We start from the raw sequence: 19,007 nt of genomic DNA, 5'->3' as shown, positions 1-19,007 counted from the left end.
CAGCGGTGGTTCACTCTAGAACCTGATCACAAGGTCGGCACACCTTGCACTCACTCCTCTCTCGGCCTATCCTACACTAATCACTCTCCTAAGCTTGTGCTAACCCTTTGATGGATCACTTAAGCACTTTTGGTGGCATGGATGTGTTCTTGATGAGTCTTGGTCTTCAATGCATCCCAAGACACTCCAGCAACTCCAAATGGGTGAGTTGTGGGGGTATAAATAGCCCCAAGGGTTCAAAGAGCCGTTGCTCCAACGGCTAGTGAAAAGTATACCATCGGATGTTCCGATGGTCTATTTTTGGCCTACATCGGAACATCCGGTGCAACTAACCGTTGGACTCTCCGCACCTAAGTTCTTCACTGACACATCCAAAATTCATCAGACGCTTCATCCGATGGCACCATCGGATCATCCGGTGCTGAAGGATTTTTGCCCAAAACCTCTCTGGAAGTTTTTGAAGTAAATATGCTTCGTCCGATGCTTCCCTTAACCTAGCATCGTAACATCCGGTGGTCTAGGGTTTCCTCCCCTCTCTTCTGGCAATTGCTCCAACGCTACTAGAAAAGAGGCCATCGGAATATCCGATGGTCTGTCTTTGATTCAGCTTCTTTGCTGCGTACCAATTGTTCCGATGCTTGCTCCGACGCTATTCTGGGGGTCATCGGAACATCCGATGGTGTATTTTTCATTCCAATTCGTCCAATGCAAGCACCAAAGATACCGTCACTTGGTTGGTCTAGAATTATTTGAAATTTCTCTATCATTTAGATACTTTAATACCACAAAATAATCCTAGATATCATGACTTGGTCACTTAAATATCATAGCTTGAATACTCGAATACCACGACTTGGATACTCAAATAGCATGATTTGGATATCAAGAATATCATCATTTGGACCTTGCCATGATTTGGTTTGCATTCTTGGAACCTAGAAAACCTACAAGGTATATGCTAGACAAAACATTAGTCCCAATGACTATGTTATCACTCAATCACCAAAATCACAAACTATGATTTAATGAGGCCATATTTGGTACAAATCAACATGTCAACCGAGCATAACGAACCGGAGGAAACTAGAAGATGAACTGCACAGTTACAACATGGGGGAAATCTCATCGCTGGGGATGTAATCGTGCGAGAAAAACTGATTAAAACCAACTAGTGAACAAGCATCGTACAGGGATCGTCTACTGGAGTGCAATCACAAAAACAACGGATGAATCGATAAATTCAAACGAATCGCCAAACCCTACAACGGAAGCGCACCTGGGAGAAGCCGAATAGAAGCCAAAGCGGTAGCCCCCAGCTATAACGGGCGCGACTCCCAAAAATCAAAACACTGTATATGGCACAACGGGCCCACATGTCAGCTATAGAATAAACAAACAAATCAACACCGGCAGGCAGGGTAGAGCGGAGAGCGGAGACAGCCGCAGATGGCAGATCGGACGGCAAAAAAATCAAGCGCTGAGGAGCGTCAAAACGCTCGAGCGCCGTATAGATTGTCCGATTTTTTAAAAAGGTGCAAGAACATATAGTAGAGAGAATCTCAGACGTCTCGTGCAATGGCAACGACTTGATTGACGGATTTGGAGCCCAGAGAACCGAGCGATACGCTTGGCTGCGATTCGCCTGCCTGCCACTGGCGCGGTGCGTTCCGCAGCCCGCACGCCACTGCGGCCGTCGTCGACGTCGCCGAGGGCGCATTTTTCCCCCCGGTGACGGCCGGCTGGGCTCGCACTTGGTTGGGTTGCGCGGCGGGGAGGAGATCCTTCCTGGCCTCCTCCCACTAAGATAGAGATCACCGGAGAAGTATCTGTCTGGGGGTAAGCTCGCTGACCGCAAAAGCCGAGGGGAACAGGGTCCCGTCGCATCACGGATCATCATCGGCGCGGCAGCAGATGCCCGTGCGCACCGGACAAAAACGCGCCCGGATTCTGCCGGCCCACCCCGCAGATCTCCCTCGCGTCCGCACGCCGGGGTGCTCCCCTCCGGCTTCCGGGAGCCTGGGACCTGGGTGTGCGTCTCCGAACTTGGCATGTCCACAGTCATAGGACTCAAACTAAAAAAAGGTAAGCTGATTAGCTGTAGTCGTGTCTAAAAGTTGCAGAACAACAGGTATACAAAGAAGGCTAAACTAAAAAAAATATTTAAACCCAAGGGATCGAGTGCCTAGTTTTAAGTGGCAGCTAGCGACAATCTGATGGCCATGTTTCCCCTCGAGAGTAATAGCGACGAAAAAATGAACAAGGCAGTCGTGCATTTCACCGTCGACCGTGTGATGCGCACAGCCGCCGTGACAGCGATGCTGACGACGAGATGTGATGTGAGGCCGTGGAATATCGGAGAAAGACTTGTGGCTACGAGCTGGTTTACCGGTTTCTAGGACAATATAATCCTCCACCAACTGCGGGTGAGAACTGAGAACCCTTTCGTCAGATGGTACGGTTAGGAACAGTGGTTACAGGGATACGTGATACCGTGCGGGTTGTTTAGCAGGTAGTGTGAGTAGTGCGGCTGCTGGCGAAGATGCAAATTAATTAACAGCTAGCTAGAGCTAGGTTTTAAAATTGGAATCCTGCTGTGCGTCAGCGACACGACGGGGTCGTGTACGAGCCACCACCAACGTCTCTCGTTGCGAATCCCCTGCACAGAGATCTCGGAGAAGTTAAATCTAACGTGCTCCTACGCTCGTAGAAAGAAACGTGCTACGAACGACTACCATTTTTTTTTTTTTGCATGGGATCGGAGGAGGATGTGAGCAGCTTGCAACCGCTACCGGCCACATCGATGCTCCCGTGCAATAAAAAATGGGGCAAACTGCTCGCAACCCACGGCCCTCCTCCCACGCGATGTCCATCTCGTCGATGTACGTGCTACGTACGTAGACGTAGTTGCTGACAGAAATCGAAGCCGGCGGGAGCTCAGCAGCTGCGGCTTCGCCTGATGGCCCTGATCTCCTCCACAAGTCGGCATGCTTGGCTAGTTCTGCCGACAACAGCCAGCACCAGCGGAGGAGCAGTAGTAGTAGCGAGCAGATCACGGCTAGCTGGCCAAGCTGGGCTGGGCGTGCCACGAAGGAACGTACACCAGCTAGCGCAGCAGAGCTCGGCTGACCTCTGCCTGATGGCAACAACTCCAGCAGGGCGCGTCGAGGCGGGGGCGCGGGGCCTGGATTTTCTTCGGCGGGTCTAGCTGGCGCGAGCAGGCCTGCAGCGCGCGACATGCTCTGTAGCCTGTAGGATGTTGGCTGATTGGCTGCGAGTCCCGGCGCGGGCGGACCCGCCGTCCTCGGGAAACCCGGGATCTGCCGACGCTGCCGCGCTCGCTCGCTGCGGGATCCGCCGCCAGCATGGGAGCCACGTGTGCCCCGACGCTTAGCTGCTCGATCCCTTTGAGGCTTTGAGCTCCTGTTTGTCCTCGTGCGCGCGAGAGAGCGTTAACGACGGCAGCGCGTGATTTGCGCCGCCGGCGGCTCCGTCCTTGGTCCGTCACTGCTCACGCCATATACGCCGATCGCGATACGCGTCGCGCGCGCGGTTCCTCTCGCAGTCGCAGCCAGAGGGGAGGAGTTGGGACGCTGCTAAACTCTGCGCGGCCTCGTTTTTTTAACGCTTCTGAGCTCGATCGTGTCCTTTTTTGGTTTAAACTCTGCCCATCTCGGGTCCTGCCGGCCGGTGCCGTACCGTACGTGCGCCGTACCCTGTTGTTACAGCCTCACCGCGCACCGCAAAGTTGGACGGCCGCGGACCCATACCTTGGCCTCGGGCGGCGACGACCTGCCCGCGCCGTAGCGGGATGCCAGCAGACCATCTTGCGCTGCGTTTTATTGACCACGGTGCTTCCAGCTGGAAGGGAAGTATATCTATGTTTTAGGCTTTTACTAGCTCATTTTGAACTGAAAAAACGGGATGTAAAAACCCCCTAAATGCCATCTTGGTTTTTTTGTTAGGTTTTATGTTGCAACGCCCCACTAGTTTACTAACTTCAAACACAAAAACCACTTCGCAGCACATGTAGCTAACCAAGTCTATGCAATATACACCGAGATGGAGCCACCACAGGCTAATCTACCGAGATAGGTTCGCCGGTGCTTAGGTCTATGTAGCCATGTAGGGATAGAAATGAATAGTAGCGTGGTGGAAAAAGATTCACTTCACCTATCCAATTTGTCCTCTTAACCCTCAACAAAATTTAGACTCACCCTACTTCCCTGATCTATTTTCATTTGGTCCAATCTACCCTTTAATCATATTTCTCTTTTTTTTCTCTCCATGCATGAGTCGAATTTTGAAGTCAAATTTTGTGAGCAGATATAAGCATGATGCCTTATATAAAAAAGTTATACTAAAATTTTTCATGATTTTAGAAATATTTAATACAAAACTGATCTTAAATATACAAAATTATACCAAAATTAATTATGAAAAATTTCTAAAGTATTTCTCTATCATAGAGCATCAAGTTATAAGTGAAGTGACAAAATCTGAAATTAGAACTCAACTTATACGCGAAGAAACAAAAATGTTACAAAACTAATGGATGATCTCATCCGTCCGCATGATGACAGTTACCACAACTGGCGTCGACACGGGAGGACGCGACGGTTTCCATCGCGTCCATCCAAGGCCCCCCACATCTTGTATAAAAGTGGATACTATCAGTTTGAATAAAGTTTGATCGTTCCCTCTCAATTGTCTCTCGTTTACATTCATGCTCAAACAAAAAAAGAGATCTAATTAGGCTAGATTAGGCCAAATAGTTTAGGGGAGTAAAGTGAGCTTAAGTTTTGCTTAGGGAGTTAAGTGAACAAAGTAAATAGGTGAGGGGAGTAAAATAGACTTTTTTCATGAAAAATCATATAACTTTTTAGGTTTCTTATTTTTTTTATGAACCAGGGTGAATCAAAAAAGATGAAAGGAAAACGTGGAAGAAAATTTGCTTTTTATAAAAGCTGGATGATTTCTCTGTCAAAAAGACATGCATGGGAAAGGCGGGAATCCAAAACGAGTTAATGCAAAAGAAGAGGAAGCTAGTGGAAGAAATTTAAAGGAGTCAGGAAGCAACAAGGCCGGGCCAAGTTTAGCAGACAAACAGTAGTTGTGTTCGGTGTTGGGACCGTGACGAATTTAAGAAACAATAACATAGTATTTCATTTTCAATTCCAGTTTCTAATGTGACTATTTTGCCATCCGCTTCGTGGGTCTTTTGGGCCAATAATCTAAGATCATTGTCAACGAGGATTGGGCTCCTTTGATTGTTAGGAGATTTTCGAGAAATACATAAGCATGATAAATAAGGTGTTCACCATGTTGAAAACGGGATCATGTGAAAGTAGGTGTGATAACGCATCTCATATTTTTTTTAAGATCTCGTTTAGTTTACTGGAAATACCCAAATATGAAAACGGATGATATATACATAAAACACATTCTTAGTTATGCTTCTTCCTCATGTTGATAGTATCCTTCTTATAATAAGGAGTAAATTTCACTAACGGTTCTTAAATTTATCCCCAATTTTCATCATGATCTCACTACTCTCAAAATACCCATAACAATCCTTAAACTTGTCCCGAGCTCTCACCCTGGTCCCGGTACTCTCAGAATGCACAAAACAGCTTCTAAATTTGTCCCGAGTTCTCATCTAAGTTCATAAACTTGCCTTGAGCTCTCATCCACTAAAACTTTGAGTGGGATTTGAACTTGGTTTAAAATCCTCATGAGTTTTTGATCACTTTCGAATGGAATTCAAATTTAGTTTCAAAATACTCATGAACTTTGGATCAATTTGAGTGGGATTCAAATCCTAAAAGTTCAAATCCCACTTAAAATTGATCCAAAATTCATGGGATTCCCTCTCTTTCACAAAATTGCTAACAAAACTCACAGGAAAAAAGGCATATAAATATTCCTAAAAAACCAAAAAGGGCAGGGAAAACCGAAAACGGCATCCCTCGTACCTTGCGAACAAACACGCTACAGCAGCTAAAAAATCCCCCATTTCGATCGAAAGGAGCCCCAAAAGACATCGAAAACCCTCTTTATTCCCCTCATATCCACTCGTCGCGCGAACAAGAGAGCGTCTCTTCCCTCCCCAGCAACTCGGGCCAGAGAAGCAACTTCCCGAAGTGAGAAGCGAAACATTCCCCCGCTCCAATTCTGGTGACATGGGCGCCAACGGCCATCCGCCGCCGGCGAGCGCCGCCGCGCAGAACGGGTCCCACTCCGCCGGAGGAGGAGGCGGCGGCGGGGGAGGAGGAGGAGGTGGAGGGGGAGCGAACCCTAGCAACGGAGGCACGGCGGCGGCGCTCCGGCACGACCCGGGCTTGGCGCGGGAGTGGTCGCCGGAGGAGCAGGCCACCCTCGACGAGCTGCTCGCCAAGTGAGTCCGCCGAATTGCTGGGTTTTGTGGGTTTGGGAACGCCGCAGTTCGGGTTAGATGGTTGCTTTCGGTTCTGAATTCCGACTCTCGGATAGAATCGGCTGGTATTCTTGAGCAATTAGGCAGGGTTTGTACTACAAACTTAGCAAATTCAGTGAGATTGTATTTGCATAGTCGTAGATTGAAACAGTCGACGGCCTCCTTTTAAATTCAGTTGGAGCATACTTATTCCTAGTCATTTTTCTCATTCGAATGCTTCTCCTTGCAATGTAGTCAGTACAAGTTTGACTTAGTTGAAGCAAGTGGATAACGTTTTGCCCTTTGGTCACTCTTAACACATGTTTTATTCTGTCATACTGTGGAGCATGTGAACGCTTGGTAGTTATATAACACGGTTCTTATGAAGGACATCTTTCAAAAGGATTGTATATTAGGTTTGCATTTTGAGCTTGTAAGTAGATTGTTTAGACAACATCGTGAAGGTCTGTTAACTGCGAGGCCTGTTATTTTTTAATCTCGCATTTTCATTAATGTTCTTCGGCATTTTCTCTCAGGTATGCATCCGACGCGCCTGTCATTCGTTATGCAAAAATAGCGATGAAGTTGCCAGAGAAAACAGTTCGAGATGTAGCCTTGCGCTGCAGATGGATGAATGTATATAACATATACTTAGCATTTGCAGTATCATGATGCCTGGCCTCTGCTGTCTTTATCTTGTTTCAGAAATGATTTGAGGTAATTTGTTGAACCTGCAGAAAAAAGAGAGTGGCAAAAGAAAGAAAGAGGACCATAACTCGTCTAAGAAAAGCAAGGACAAAAAGGTGTCCTGATATTTTCCTGTCTTTAATCTTATTTTCATAAATGTCATAATGCAGGCTGGGAAATCTGTTGTTGACCTAAGTTCACAAATAATAGATATCTGGTTGGACAATCTGGCAATATGTCAGTATGTTCCAACTGTATACTACTTAAATATGAGATTTGCACTGACAACTACTCTGCTGATGCAGGAGAAGGTTTCAGATTCTTCATCGAAACCACCTGTACATATGGCTGGTAGGCCTAATGTTCCTCCATACCCTCTTCCAGTTCTTCCCATGGACGATGACGAGATCTCGTCCAAAGGTAAGTCAGATTGATATTTACTCCATTATCAGTATGGGAGTTCAACTGCGTAAAGAGCGATGTTTGCATGATAGGTTTGTGTTTATTTGTGATATTTCTATAACTTTAAAATGATGCCCTGGTTGCTGCTATCAAATGTTCACTTGTCATTTATAGCAAATTAGCAGTGGCATCCATCATGAAATTGTTTCTGCAATATCACAGAGGCATTGAGACCATAGACCAATTGATTCATCGTTTTAAAAATATAGTTGACCTGACATGTAAATTCAGCTGATTTTGGGCAACGCTACTGCTAAATACAGTGGAAGTGTCTGGAATATGCAGTTCTCTTTCATGCCTAACTTATGTTAGGGTTTGACAATTCACTGCATTTTAAAACATCATTTGCTGCTGTGACCTTTTTTCATATAAGTTTCCCTTAAATCTGATACGCATAATTAATTCAAATGATAATTTTATACCATAATCTTTCTCTACTGTATTTCTTGATAATAGGTGCTAGGAACATAGGCTGGTCCAGGACTCCCAGAATGTACTCCCTTTTTGGCATATGAACAGTGCATACTAGATGATATTCATTATTTATAGTTGCATGACATCTCTGTGTTTATTACATGATTCTGAATGTGTCAATACATTTTGGAAATCTAATGATATATGTAGGCACTGCTTGCTCGACATGTTTAAGCTGTTTTTTTACTTATGCATTTTTAAATTTGATGGAAGTTCTAGCTGCTTGAATCATGAGTGACTATGCGCTGACTTGTTAGATTATTCACCTTTTTTGCCTTTCTGCAGCCATTGGTGGACCAACAGGAGAAATCCTTGAAACCAATGCCCAAGTTTTGGGTCAAATCTCGATAAATCTTAGCAATATGCAGGTATCCTTTTACTTCAAGGTGATTTTTAATCAATGATTCGCCTGTATTTCTCTATTGACTATCTGCTCTTCCGAACAAGGCCTCTGTTTTTTTCCATGTATTTATTTACTTGTGGTTAATTTCTTTTTTTCAGATACAGGATAACATCTCACTGCTGTGCCAAACTCGGGATAATATACTCAGGGTCTTGAAAGAGTATGTTTTGAATTACTGTTGTGTTATAATTCTGAAATGGTTTAGTCATCTCATATTCCCAGTCACTTTTGTTATTACATGCTAATTTAGTATCCTTATTTACATCGTTTTAAGTAGTAGCTTCAGTTCAAATTTACATTTTTCAGAACACATACTATACAAGAGACATATCATACTATTGTAGCATTTGCCATTTCTTCTACCATGGTAATGCTTCATATGCGGTTATCGCAGTTTGGCAGGATAGTCCTTCTGGCAGTGTTAAGAGTCTATTGAACTGAGGAGATTACTTTCCAGTCTGGCAGTCCATAATTGGTCTTTTGATTCTTGACAGCGGACAAATGTTCTATGTAGAATTGATCTGCTTGTCCCTGTTTTTTACCACCATGAATGAGTTTGTAAACCCTTGAAAGGTCCAACAGAAACACATGCGCACCCCCTAACCAAGTCCATCCATGGAGCTTCTGGACTCTACTTGTTTTTTTTGTTCTGTCCAATTTCAACAGTTCTGAGATGTAAGTTCTGATTCCCATGCAAAACGTTTGCAGGATAAACGATGCTCCAGAGATCATGAAGCAGATGCCGCCGCTACCTGTGAAGATAAACGAGGAGCTCGTCAACTCATTGCTCCCCAGGCCGACGGTACCGATGCAGTAGTGATAGCGAGACAAATGTATCCTATGTAGTCCCAGGAGTTCTTTAGATAGGCAGCTGAAATAAAAATGCCAGCCCTGATGCTTGTTCGTTCGTTCTGTAGCTCCATCCTCTCACCTCTCCTACATGTTATGTTCAGTCTGGATGCTGATCACCCAACCGTCCCCAAGTCAGGCGGTTGGAACGTGTACCGAGTTACCAAGGGCTGCTTCTACAGCAGTATCAGGTTCCGACTCTTGGCATGTTTTGTAATCCATAGCTGTTTGCGTAATGTCATGGAATCGGAGTAGCCTTCAGCTGGAATTTTTCTGCTGTTTGCTTTTGGGAACCTACTGGTGCAAGTTGTGTAACCCTGGACATTGCACCCAGGGCACTGAACCTCGCGCCTTGTTCCAAAAAAAAATGAAATCCTGAACAGCTGAGCAAGGAGCCAAGGAGACCGCGGCTCGGAATCTTCGGAGGCCTCCAAGCCCAGTAGTCTGTGTTTCGGACCGGACCAGCAGCGGTCGAGCCCGCAGCTGGCCCCAACTCGCCGCCCGCTCATCTCGGCCAGAAGATTGGCAGATCAAAGGCGGCCCAATGGAGCAGCGGCGACGGCCACGCCACTCACGCCCCACGTCCCCGGTGCCCCTTCCCTTTTTTTCTCCGCGGAGTCAATGCCTCGGTCAAAGCTCAACGCGAGCATGTCTTCCTCCTGCCCCTCCCCCTAGCTCCACCTCCACCACCCCTCTCCTGCTCCCCTTGTCTCCCTGCCCCATCTTCCGCCGCCCCCGCCCCGGCCCTCCACCCGCATTCCCCAGATCTCCATGGACCCAGCCCCGCCCGTGGACCCTGCCGCCTCCTGCTCGGCTTCCACCTCCGCCTCCGCGGCGGCGCCGGGGGACGTCGCCGCGATGCTGCCGGACTCGCCGCCGCGGCGCGGGGCGGGGCACCGCCGCGCGCAGTCGGAGATCCTCCTCGGGGGCGCCGCGCTCCCCGACGACCTCACCTTCGACGCCGACCTCGGCGTCGTCGGGGAGGCCTGCGGGGCCGGCGACGAGGACGAGGAGGACTACGACGAGGACGAGGAGGCGGGCGGCGGCGCGGGCGGCAGCCGGATGTTCGAGATGTTCCTCGAGAACGGCGGCACGCTCCCCGGGACGCCGGTGCCCTCGGCGCATCCGCATCCGGCGGCGACGCCGCCGCCTCGGCCGCGGCACCAGCACAGCATGTCGATGGACGGCTCCACCTCCCTGCTGGGGTCCGCCTCCGCGGGGACGCCCGGGAGGGCGGGCGCTGACGCCAAGAAGGCCATCTCCGACGCCAAGCTCGCCGAGCTCGCCCTCGTTGACCCCAAGCGCGCCAAGAGGTGAGAACCTACCAACAAACCCCTATGAAGGAGGGCTTCCCCCCTTGTTTTGCTTGCGACTGCGGTTTATGTGTTGTCTGTCACCTTTGTAGTATTTCCGGTTGGTAATAACAGGGGAATATGATATTGGTTGCGGCGGATGTTTGACAAGGACTGATCACCCGAAGAGACTGTTATTTCTAATTTTAAAGACCGAAGCCTCCTTGAAAAGAGTCACATGATTTAGAATGTGAACGGCAGGGAAGTAGTGGAATCTGGAATCATACATTGGAATGTGACCTACTTGAATTTTTGGCCTAATTGTGATCCAACAAAATATAGTAGTACTATGGACCGTTAATATCACAGGCGAAAGGCATTCTGGTTCATTATTGATTCGTTAAGCAGTGGTAATTCCAATGAAACAAAACTAACATGCTGATCTTGATTGTTAAACAATCATAGTAGACCTCTCCTTTGCTAAATTACAGTTGAAAGGCAATTTTGTTCATAATTGGGTGATTAATAGGTTAATTAAATTGCAGTAATTATATTGGATATAACTAACATGTCAGATCTAGTTCGGTGGAGAACCATAATAGTTCTATTCTTCATGTTTGACAACCTCTTGGATTTGATTTGTTGTTTAACATTTATAAATTCTTGGTGATAATAGAATCAAGCTCTTCAATTTCCAGTTTTAAGAATAAATTAGTCATTTTAGTTGGTCAACTAGTCAGCAATGGGGTGTGACCTATCATGTCATTGTCAATAGATATTCATCCTTTTTCCGCCTTTCTTGTGGAAAGACTTCAGGAACGTATTCTAAAATATTTTGCACTGAGATTGTATCACTGTAATTTAGTAATTTAGATTTTTATACGCAGTAATTTGGAACAAAATTTGTGCTACATGCTACTGAGTCTGTTCAGTTCATGTGAATTCTGAAGGCATTTTACTGTATGATTAATTGAATGATTGTTCATGACAATAATCTCTAGATGTGTGTTGAAGTTATTCTAATTAGATTAAGTAATCTAATATTTACTTCTGTGACACATCTTAGGATCTTGGCAAACCGGCAGTCAGCTGCTAGGTCAAAAGAAAGAAAGATGCGCTACATTGCAGAACTAGAAAGAAAAGTGCAGACCCTCCAGTCAGAAGCAACTACACTATCAGCTCAGCTGGCCATGTTGCAGGTTCTTCACTTGTCTTTACCTTCTCACGAATTCTTGAATGTAGTGATGAGTTAGATGCCTACCTTTTGATCTGCAATTTGGTTATGACCCACAGTTACTTCTCAGTAGCATGAACAGTTAACAAGATATGAAATGACTAGGCAAATACATGCACGGTTTTGTGATTATTTTGAGCTTTTATCATCAGTTTAAATATAATAGAGATTCGAGACTTTGCTTCAATCCATTAACAACTTTTGTGTCTGCATAAGGCTATTACTTATGCAAGCTGCTCTCTGCATATCGTAGAAACCAAACTGCTTTGAGTATACCAATGTGGTATTATATTTTTTTCCAATGTTTTACTTGTGAAGCTTGTTTTGGAAATAGTAATAACTTGTGCTTTGCTTTCTGTGTTCCAAAATGCAAGATACTTTAGTAATGTACTCAGTCTTTTTTCTAACTTTGACTAAGTTTATAGAAAAATAACATCTACAATAAATATATGCATTATCAAGACATATTTCAAGTTGCTTTATTAACTAATTTGATGCTGTAGATGGTGGTGTATTTTTCAATAAACTTTGTTAAAAGTTAGAGAATTTTGACTTAGGACAAAACTAAAATGTCTTATATTTTTGGAACGGACGGGGTAACTCTTAACCTACATATAAGTTTTAGATGCTACTAATATAGTTGTAGCTTTTTAGAGAACTTGCCTCCCTTTTCTACAATTGTATAATTCATTATTCATATGATATAGAGAGATACCAGTGGTTTGACAAGTGAGAACAGTGATTTGAAGATACGTGTGCAGACAATGGAACAGCAAGTCCGGCTGCAAGATGGTAAAGTTCTGTTCATATAATTTTTCTTTGCGTTACAAATGTTAAGTGAACAAATTAAGGTTTTAGAGAAGAAATGGCAGTCATGTTACATATATATAACCGCAAACTACTTTGTTCAATTGCGTTACAAATTCTCATGCATGCACCAGTGAAATTTTCAATTGGGAGGATTGCTCTGAACTGTTCTTTCTGAAAAGTTCAGAGCAAATGTGAAGCATGATAAACTTTCACTGGTGCATATAATAAAAGAAAATGTGAAGCATGATAAACATTCATTTACAAATATTAACAGTAATTCAATGTAATTTAAGACTTAAGACAAATTTACCTAGAGTTTTGGTCATTGTGCCTATGTTTTAGGAAGTACCATAAAAGTTATTCCAGGAGATTCCTTTTCCATTTTTAGTATTGTAACCAGTCCTTGTCTACGTGCAGCACTGAATGACAGGCTAAGAGATGAGATTCAGCAGCTGAAGATTGCAACAGGACAGGTAAATGCCAACATTGGTAAAATGGGAAGCTTTGGTCTGTCCACATTTGGAGGCAATCCACAAAGTTTCCAGCGCAGCCATATACAGTCGCTTCTGGCTGCTCAGCAGCTGCAGCAGCTCCAGATCCACTCCCAGCACCAGCAACAGCAGACGCATTTGCAGAAGCAGCAGCAGCAGCAGCATCTCAGCACTGCCCAGCAGCACCAGCTGCTGCAGGAGGCGCTTCCATTTCCGGGAGACCTGAAGATGAAGGGGCTTGCTTTGCCATCACATGCTCCAAATGCTGGCGCCTCTGACAACCATGCTGTCAAGAGCGAACCCTGAGGATTTTAGCCTATGGATTCATGCCAGTTGTTGGTAATAATATTGCTCTATCTGACTGAGCGATTCATGCATCGGTTAGCGCGGTGTCTAGGTAAACTTCAAAATTGTCTCGAGGCACTTAGAATTTCTGCAGCCTGTAGCTCCCATTTGGTTGTAAGCTGTAGAGCTGATGAACTATGCTGAGTCATTTACCGTGCCGAATGTTGCATTTGGACCTGGCCATGACTTTTTGCCTGGAGCCGTTCTCGCATGGGTGCAAGAGCAAATTGTCAATGAGCCATTGCAACAGTTGACATCGAGGGCCTGAAACCGCGTGTCCGTCACACAAGATCAAGCTTTCCGTAGCAGCAGGTGTACCCTCCAGCTGCAGCAACTCGGCATGGACGAAAACGTTGCTGTCCACTTGGCCTGGAAACATGATGGTCTGGACCACGTTAGCCTGTTGATGATGCTAGCTGTCTGGCTGAGATTGTGGTCTGAACTGCACGCTCCGCTGGATTACCTGGGCTCGAACTTGTGGTGACAACGTCTGCGCCACGTGGTAAGGTGTCAAAGGGATTAGGGATCCTAGTCACCACGATCAGAAAGGCGATGAGCCTCGATAAACACTGGCCGTTTCAGTGATTTCGATGTGACTCTGAAGGCGACGAGCCCTCGAGGCCGCGAGAAGCATTCGCCGGAGACTCGATGTGACTCGTCGGCAACCTTTGCATGCGACGTGGGCTCAAGCACGGGGCGCGGCCGTCCCGCCGCGCGTCCCCGCGGTACGTGCGGACGTGCCGGCCGGTTATGGCCTTGGAGGAGGAGCGGCGGCTGTCGGCTGGCGTTCCGGACGTGCCCGCCATCAGGTGGTTCTCACGAGCCCGGCTGCCAGCGGACACGGACCCGCCCGGCCGCGCGCGCTCCGAGGCCCCAGCCCGGCACGCACCCACCCGTGCGGCACTGCGGCCTCCGCGCCACGGTCCGGCATGTCGCCGCGACCGGCGCCGCCCAGCGTCAAGATGCGGCCTTGATCTTTCTGTTTGTGGTCGGTGCTGGTGCACACGCAGCAGTCAACGTTACTCGAACAGCACGTAGTAGCTTCCAGCTGTTGCTCGTCTGAAACCGTGAAACGACGCATCAAGGCGATGCCCATCTCAGAGCAATGTTCAGGAATCAGCAAAATAGTACTATCATTGATCAATTCACGGTGGAAACGGAAAAAAAGGAAGTGAAGAACAAGCTATCGTCCAAAATGGTACAAATACAACACAAACACGACCATGTACCAATGTACAAATATGAATCAGAGCGTCCAGCTAGGCTAGAAACAGCAGTCCGCCCCCCCTGCTTCACATCCTATACCCCCCCCCCCCCCCCCCCCCCCCCCCAAAAAAAAACCCACAAATTTTAGCCGACCAAGCACGCCTTCCGAATGCACTGTCCAGTTGTGAGCTAAGGAACAAGAACAGGTGTGTGTGTGTCTGTGTGTGTCACTTCACTTCACTGGTCGTGAACGCTTAGTTTTCTTTTTTGCGTACGTCCATCAGTTTCGTCCTATGGCCACTTGTTCAGAATGTCATGTACCGGTACCGCTGCTGCCGGGGTGGAGCGAGCGCGCGACGGGATCAGTCGTCGTCGGCGTAGCAGCGCTTCATCTCGAAGGCGGCGACGGCGACCACCCACACGGCGACGAAGACGCCGTAGGAGACGATGTAGGCGTTGGTCTCCTGCGCGATGGAGAGGCCCAGGAAGATGTTGCCGATGGCCAGCAGGATCGCCGCGCGCCCGATGTTGTGGTGGTACCAGTTCCAGAACCGCCGCACCTTGGACGTCTTGTCCGGCCGCGCAAGAATCGCCATCACCTATTTTTGCAAGACCAAACCACAACACATCAGCAACGAAAAAGGCAACATCAGTCGACACGTACGTGCTCCATCCCTTCTTCTTCTAAAGCAGCAGTGATTATTATTATTATTTATTTTTTTCCCTGCGACAGGTAAATAGGTAATCTGCAGTTTCCTTCCCTAGGTCAACTTTTTTCACTCGAAGCACTTTTTTTTGTCAGCAACCGAAGATACCAAACAGCATAAGAAATTCAGCATGGCTGTGCGGAGCTAGATACTTCAGCCACTTTCTTGGAACCCATCTTCTGCCAGCTCAAGAGCACGCAACGCTGCGGTGCGCACTGCCTGGCGGTCTGGTCTCCGTTGTCAACGAACGTGCATGGAAGCCTCTATTCTGATTGCGTGGCTTCACTGGGCATGTGAAAATGCTCAACTCCTTCAGACTTCACTCCTAATTACTCCCACCAGTCAACAACTACAAACAAACCTGTAACACCATGCTGTTTATCCAGGCTGGCCTCGCGGCAGATTCCAATCCAGACCATACGCATGTGCCCAAGGGACCGAAAGTGTACACTAGTACGGACTTATCATCATTTATGTTCAGTTTTCCCCATGCTAGAGTTTTTATAGAGACTGTTAAATCTTGTTTAGTACTAGCAGTAACTCGGAGAAGGTTCTAAAATTTCCCTTTCTGCATTAGTGACTGCTAGAGGCGTACCTGGAGCGACGCCATGGCCAGGATGGCGATGCCGAGCGCCTTGTGCACGTCCACGTTCTTGAGCCCGTCCTCGTTGAGGCGGAAGCCGAGGACGACGGCCGCGATGCCGATGGCGAAGCCGGACACCTGGATGGCCATGTGGGTGTAGAACCAGCACGGGTCCAGCTGCCGGAAGTAGCGGGCGGTGATCATGCCGATGGGCATCAGCACGCCCCACCCCATCATGGCCAGCAGCCCGTGCTTCCCCTCCGGCGGGAACGCCGCGTTGTCGCCGGAGCCGCCGGCGTTGGAAGATATCCCTGCGCAGGGCGAAAATGAACGGCATCCTCTGTCACGCTCACGCATTTGGTGGCATGCCAATTGGAGGAAAAAAATGGCTAGTACATACCGGAGGTGTAGTTGAAGGCGCGGGAGGCCATGTTCTGGTGCATCGGCAGCCGCAGGGTGCTGGACGGCGGCAGGTTGCCGTCCGGCCCGACGGCGAAGATCAGGTACGGCTGCGGGTAGTCGGTGCTGAGCTGGAAGGCGACGTAGAGGCGGCCGGAGTGGGAGACGACGACGGACTTGTTCTTGACGAGCTTGAGGAGGCCCCTGTTCGGGGCGACGTCGTCGGGGCTCTTCCCGTCGAGGTAGTACTGCTTCACGGTGCCCTTGCCGTTGGACGCCCACCCGACGACGGCGCTGCTCCCGACCATGGCGCCCTTCCCCGAGAAGCCGACCGCCACGTACGAGCCCTTGTCCGGCGCCGAGAGGACGAAGCTCCACTCGCTCGGCGCCGTGTTCTTGTACTGGCGACACGCACGGGTTGGCAACACAACAACAACAATTCGGATCAGATCGGGTGAGCTCTCTCAGATCGACTACCTACTCCGAGCGAGCTCTGGAGCAGTGCATTGGCATCGGGATCTGGAACGAATCCGAGGAACTCCCAGCAGCGAGCGTTGAGCACTGACTTTGTAGAGGAAACGAAATTGAGGAATCGGAATAATGCGTGAGGCGGGCGGGCGTACCCTGAGGACGAAGTCCTGCTGCTTCCAGGCGGCGACGCAGCGGAAGGCCGTGGAGTCGAAGGGCACGAGGCTGGCGACCGCGAGCTTCGCCGCGCCGCACGAGTCCGTCGACGACGAGGACGACGACTCCTGGTGGCTGAGCGCGACGCAGAACCCGAGCAGGGAGAGCAGCAGCAGGCGCGCGGAAGGAGCCGCCATTGGCGTCAGTCGGCAAGCGCTGCTGCCCGCTAGTGCTTCTGCTGCTCTGCCCGGCTCCCCCCACACCTGTAACCTGTTCCTGGACTTGGCAGGCGCCGGGACAAGATTGGTGCGTGGAAGCGAAGGGATGGGATGGCCAAGGGACCTCAAAGGAAAGGGAAAAAACGGCGAGAGCCCCGGGGCCCGGGGGGTCGGACAATTTGGCAGGTCAGACGGTGCCGCCCGGCGCCCGTTACTCGATTTCCCCTCGCCGGCTCGCCTCGCGTATGTACTGTACTGTCTCCCGGGGCCGGAAGCCCCTGCGCGCGCGCGTGTATATATAAGTATCACCATGCCCATGTGGCCGGGTGTTTTACCCGGAGCCGGGCGGCGGTGTTCACCTAGGGGAGCGCGCACATGGCGGCAATCAAACGGATTTGCTAACTCCAACTTGGGCGTAAAGAAAACACGAAATCTCCTCGCGCTCTCACACGGGCACAGTCGACCATGACATGGTACATTGATGCTGGAACACTATGCTGCCAACTTTGCCGTGGTTGCTGCTGCTACCACGCCACGATCCACCACCCAGTAGTAAATCGAGCAGACGAGCTCGAGTAGACAAGGACACAGGACAGAGATGACACCTGCGCCTGCGTCCCGATCCAGCCGTTGGCGTGGGAGTACACACCACAACCAATGAACCAGGTCCCGTCCAACCCAGACCACCACACACGCGCCACGGCGCCAACATGTCGCTTGTCCCGTAGGGCCGTAAGAGCTAGTAGGATTACACGAGCAGAGATGGAGACAAAGCAAAGGAGGGGGAGGGCCTTTGCCGGCTTGCGGCTGTCCCTCGGCGGTGCTCGCCGGGGCTGAGCTGCCGAACAGCGAAAAGGGGGCGGAAAAGGCCGGGCGAACGCCACCGGTGGCGAGGTGGGGCCGGCAGCCGCAGCGCCCAACCCAGCGGTGTGCGCGCTCGACGCGATCGAGAGGATGGATGGATGAATGGTGGGGAAGGAAAGGAAAGGCTGGCCCAGGTGATTATTGCGCGCAGGAACAGCTCACGGTTTAGCTGCACGGATTAAAGAAAAGATGCGGGCGCACATGCGCCCTGCCGCGGCCGGATCCATCTCCATCCCGTTGGTTTTGGCTTGGGGGGTGATTGGTTGGGTGAATTTGGGTTGGCCAGGCCTGCGGGATGCAAGTTGGCTTAGTTTGGTTGGCTGCACTAGGGGTTAGACCTGGCCCGTGGAGTGCAAAATCGCCGCTCAGCCAGGCTCCCGCGATACGAAGAAGTTGGACGTTTCCCCGGAGCCAGGCTCAAGCGGTGCAGCGTGCGCATGTGAGGTGAGCCGAAAGAGGTTGGCGCGTGCACGAGCAGAACAGGCGGAAGAATTAACGTTACCGTCTCCTTTCCCGCCATCCATCCTCTCTCTGCTTCACCGCCACCCGCCATTCTTGTTCGCTTGCCATTCTCTGCTCTCTCGCTTAGGTGGGGATCTCCCCGGTCTCTTCTTCTCTCGTGCCTTCTGCTTTGTTCTCTTCTTTTTTCGAGAAATTGCTCTATTCCCTTCTCACCTCCTCTCTGCTATTGCTCTTATCTCTTCTCCCCTCCGCTCTTTTTTTGCAGTGGTGATTCCTCCGTTCTACCCCTGCGCACAAGCAAGTGGATTCTCCTTAACTTTGCTGTTCCTCATCCGATTTAGCATTCACGCCCTTTCCCTTCCGTTAGACGCAAATCCCTTGCTTTTCTTTTTCAACCGTGCAAGGACACAACTGGATCTGAGGTCTTTGTTTGCTCAGAGGTAAAAAGTCAAGTTCTTGGTGCTCAGATTTTTTTTTCACGTTGG

General features: G+C 49.0%; 3 protein-coding genes and 1 long non-coding RNA gene across 5 annotated transcripts; 3 read left to right on the top strand and 1 right to left on the bottom strand.

Moving 5' to 3' along the window:
• The first annotated feature begins 5,961 nt into the window (after positions 1-5,961).
• LOC117863559 (uncharacterized) lies at positions 5,962-9,555 on the top strand. Of its 2 annotated transcripts, none has more exons than XM_034747341.2 (7): positions 5,962-6,394; positions 6,949-7,048; positions 7,150-7,215; positions 7,405-7,519; positions 8,321-8,421; positions 8,537-8,598; positions 9,147-9,555. In XM_034747341.2, exons 1-7 carry the CDS (start codon positions 6,180-6,182, stop codon positions 9,253-9,255), a joined length of 768 nt encoding a protein of 255 aa, XP_034603232.1. In that variant the 5' UTR covers positions 5,962-6,179; the 3' UTR covers positions 9,256-9,555. The 2 variants fall into 2 exon arrangements, with proteins under 2 accessions (XP_034603232.1, XP_034603233.1); XM_034747342.2 differs by having other exon boundaries at positions 5,968-6,394; positions 8,321-8,403.
• Positions 9,556-9,930: 375 nt separating this feature from the next.
• Positions 9,931-13,642, top strand: LOC117863558 (probable transcription factor PosF21). Its single transcript, XM_034747340.2, has 4 exons — positions 9,931-10,600; positions 11,646-11,778; positions 12,521-12,605; positions 13,041-13,642. Exons 1-4 carry the CDS (start codon positions 10,059-10,061, stop codon positions 13,418-13,420), a joined length of 1,140 nt encoding a protein of 379 aa, XP_034603231.1. The 5' UTR covers positions 9,931-10,058; the 3' UTR covers positions 13,421-13,642.
• Positions 13,643-14,773: 1,131 nt separating this feature from the next.
• LOC140223276 (cytochrome b561 and DOMON domain-containing protein At3g07570) lies at positions 14,774-17,478 on the bottom strand. Its single transcript, XM_072294829.1, has 4 exons — positions 16,978-17,478; positions 16,356-16,755; positions 15,968-16,266; positions 14,774-15,264 (listed from the first exon to the last, which is right to left on the bottom strand). The coding sequence occupies exons 1-4, from the start codon at positions 17,173-17,175 to the stop codon at positions 15,028-15,030; spliced, it is 1,134 nt and encodes a 377-aa protein (XP_072150930.1). The 5' UTR covers positions 17,176-17,478; the 3' UTR covers positions 14,774-15,027.
• On the top strand, positions 15,187-17,604 carry LOC117863557 (uncharacterized). Its single transcript, XR_004642250.1, has 2 exons — positions 15,187-15,325; positions 15,468-17,604. It is a non-coding gene; the product is annotated as an uncharacterized lncRNA (long non-coding RNA).
• Positions 17,605-19,007: the final 1,403 nt, after the last annotated feature.

This window comes from Setaria viridis, chromosome 7, assembly GCF_005286985.2.
Source record: "Setaria viridis chromosome 7, Setaria_viridis_v4.0, whole genome shotgun sequence".
In the NCBI taxonomy this organism is placed as follows: Eukaryota; Viridiplantae; Streptophyta; class Magnoliopsida; order Poales; family Poaceae; genus Setaria; species Setaria viridis.
The sequence above is the reverse complement of the archived record's forward strand: the minus strand, read 5'-3'. Positions and strand labels throughout refer to the sequence as shown.

What these genes read in the sequence shown, in the direction of transcription:
- LOC117863559 (XM_034747341.2), top strand. Translation starts at nt 6,180, where the DNA reads ATGGGCGCCAACGGCCATCCGCCGCCGGCGAGCGCCGCCGCGCAGAAC. An exon ending in CTCGACGAGCTGCTCGCCAA is followed by an intron (nt 6,395 to 6,948) that starts GTGAGTCCGCCG and finishes ATTTTCTCTCAG; the next exon opens with GTATGCATCCGACGCGCCTG. An exon ending in TGACGAGATCTCGTCCAAAG is followed by an intron (nt 7,520 to 8,320) that starts GTAAGTCAGATT and finishes GCCTTTCTGCAG; the next exon opens with CCATTGGTGGACCAACAGGA.
- LOC117863558 (XM_034747340.2), top strand. Translation starts at nt 10,059, where the DNA reads ATGGACCCAGCCCCGCCCGTGGACCCTGCCGCCTCCTGCTCGGCTTCC. An exon ending in GACCCCAAGCGCGCCAAGAG is followed by an intron (nt 10,601 to 11,645) that starts GTGAGAACCTAC and finishes GACACATCTTAG; the next exon opens with GATCTTGGCAAACCGGCAGT. An exon ending in CTCAGCTGGCCATGTTGCAG is followed by an intron (nt 11,779 to 12,520) that starts GTTCTTCACTTG and finishes CATATGATATAG; the next exon opens with AGAGATACCAGTGGTTTGAC.
- LOC140223276 (XM_072294829.1), bottom strand. Translation starts at nt 17,175, where the DNA reads ATGGCGGCTCCTTCCGCGCGCCTGCTGCTGCTCTCCCTGCTCGGGTTC. An exon ending in AGCAGGACTTCGTCCTCAGG is followed by an intron (nt 16,756 to 16,977) that starts GTACGCCCGCCC and finishes GCGTGTCGCCAG; the next exon opens with TACAAGAACACGGCGCCGAG. An exon ending in TGGCCATGGCGTCGCTCCAG is followed by an intron (nt 15,265 to 15,967) that starts GTACGCCTCTAG and finishes TTGCAAAAATAG; the next exon opens with GTGATGGCGATTCTTGCGCG.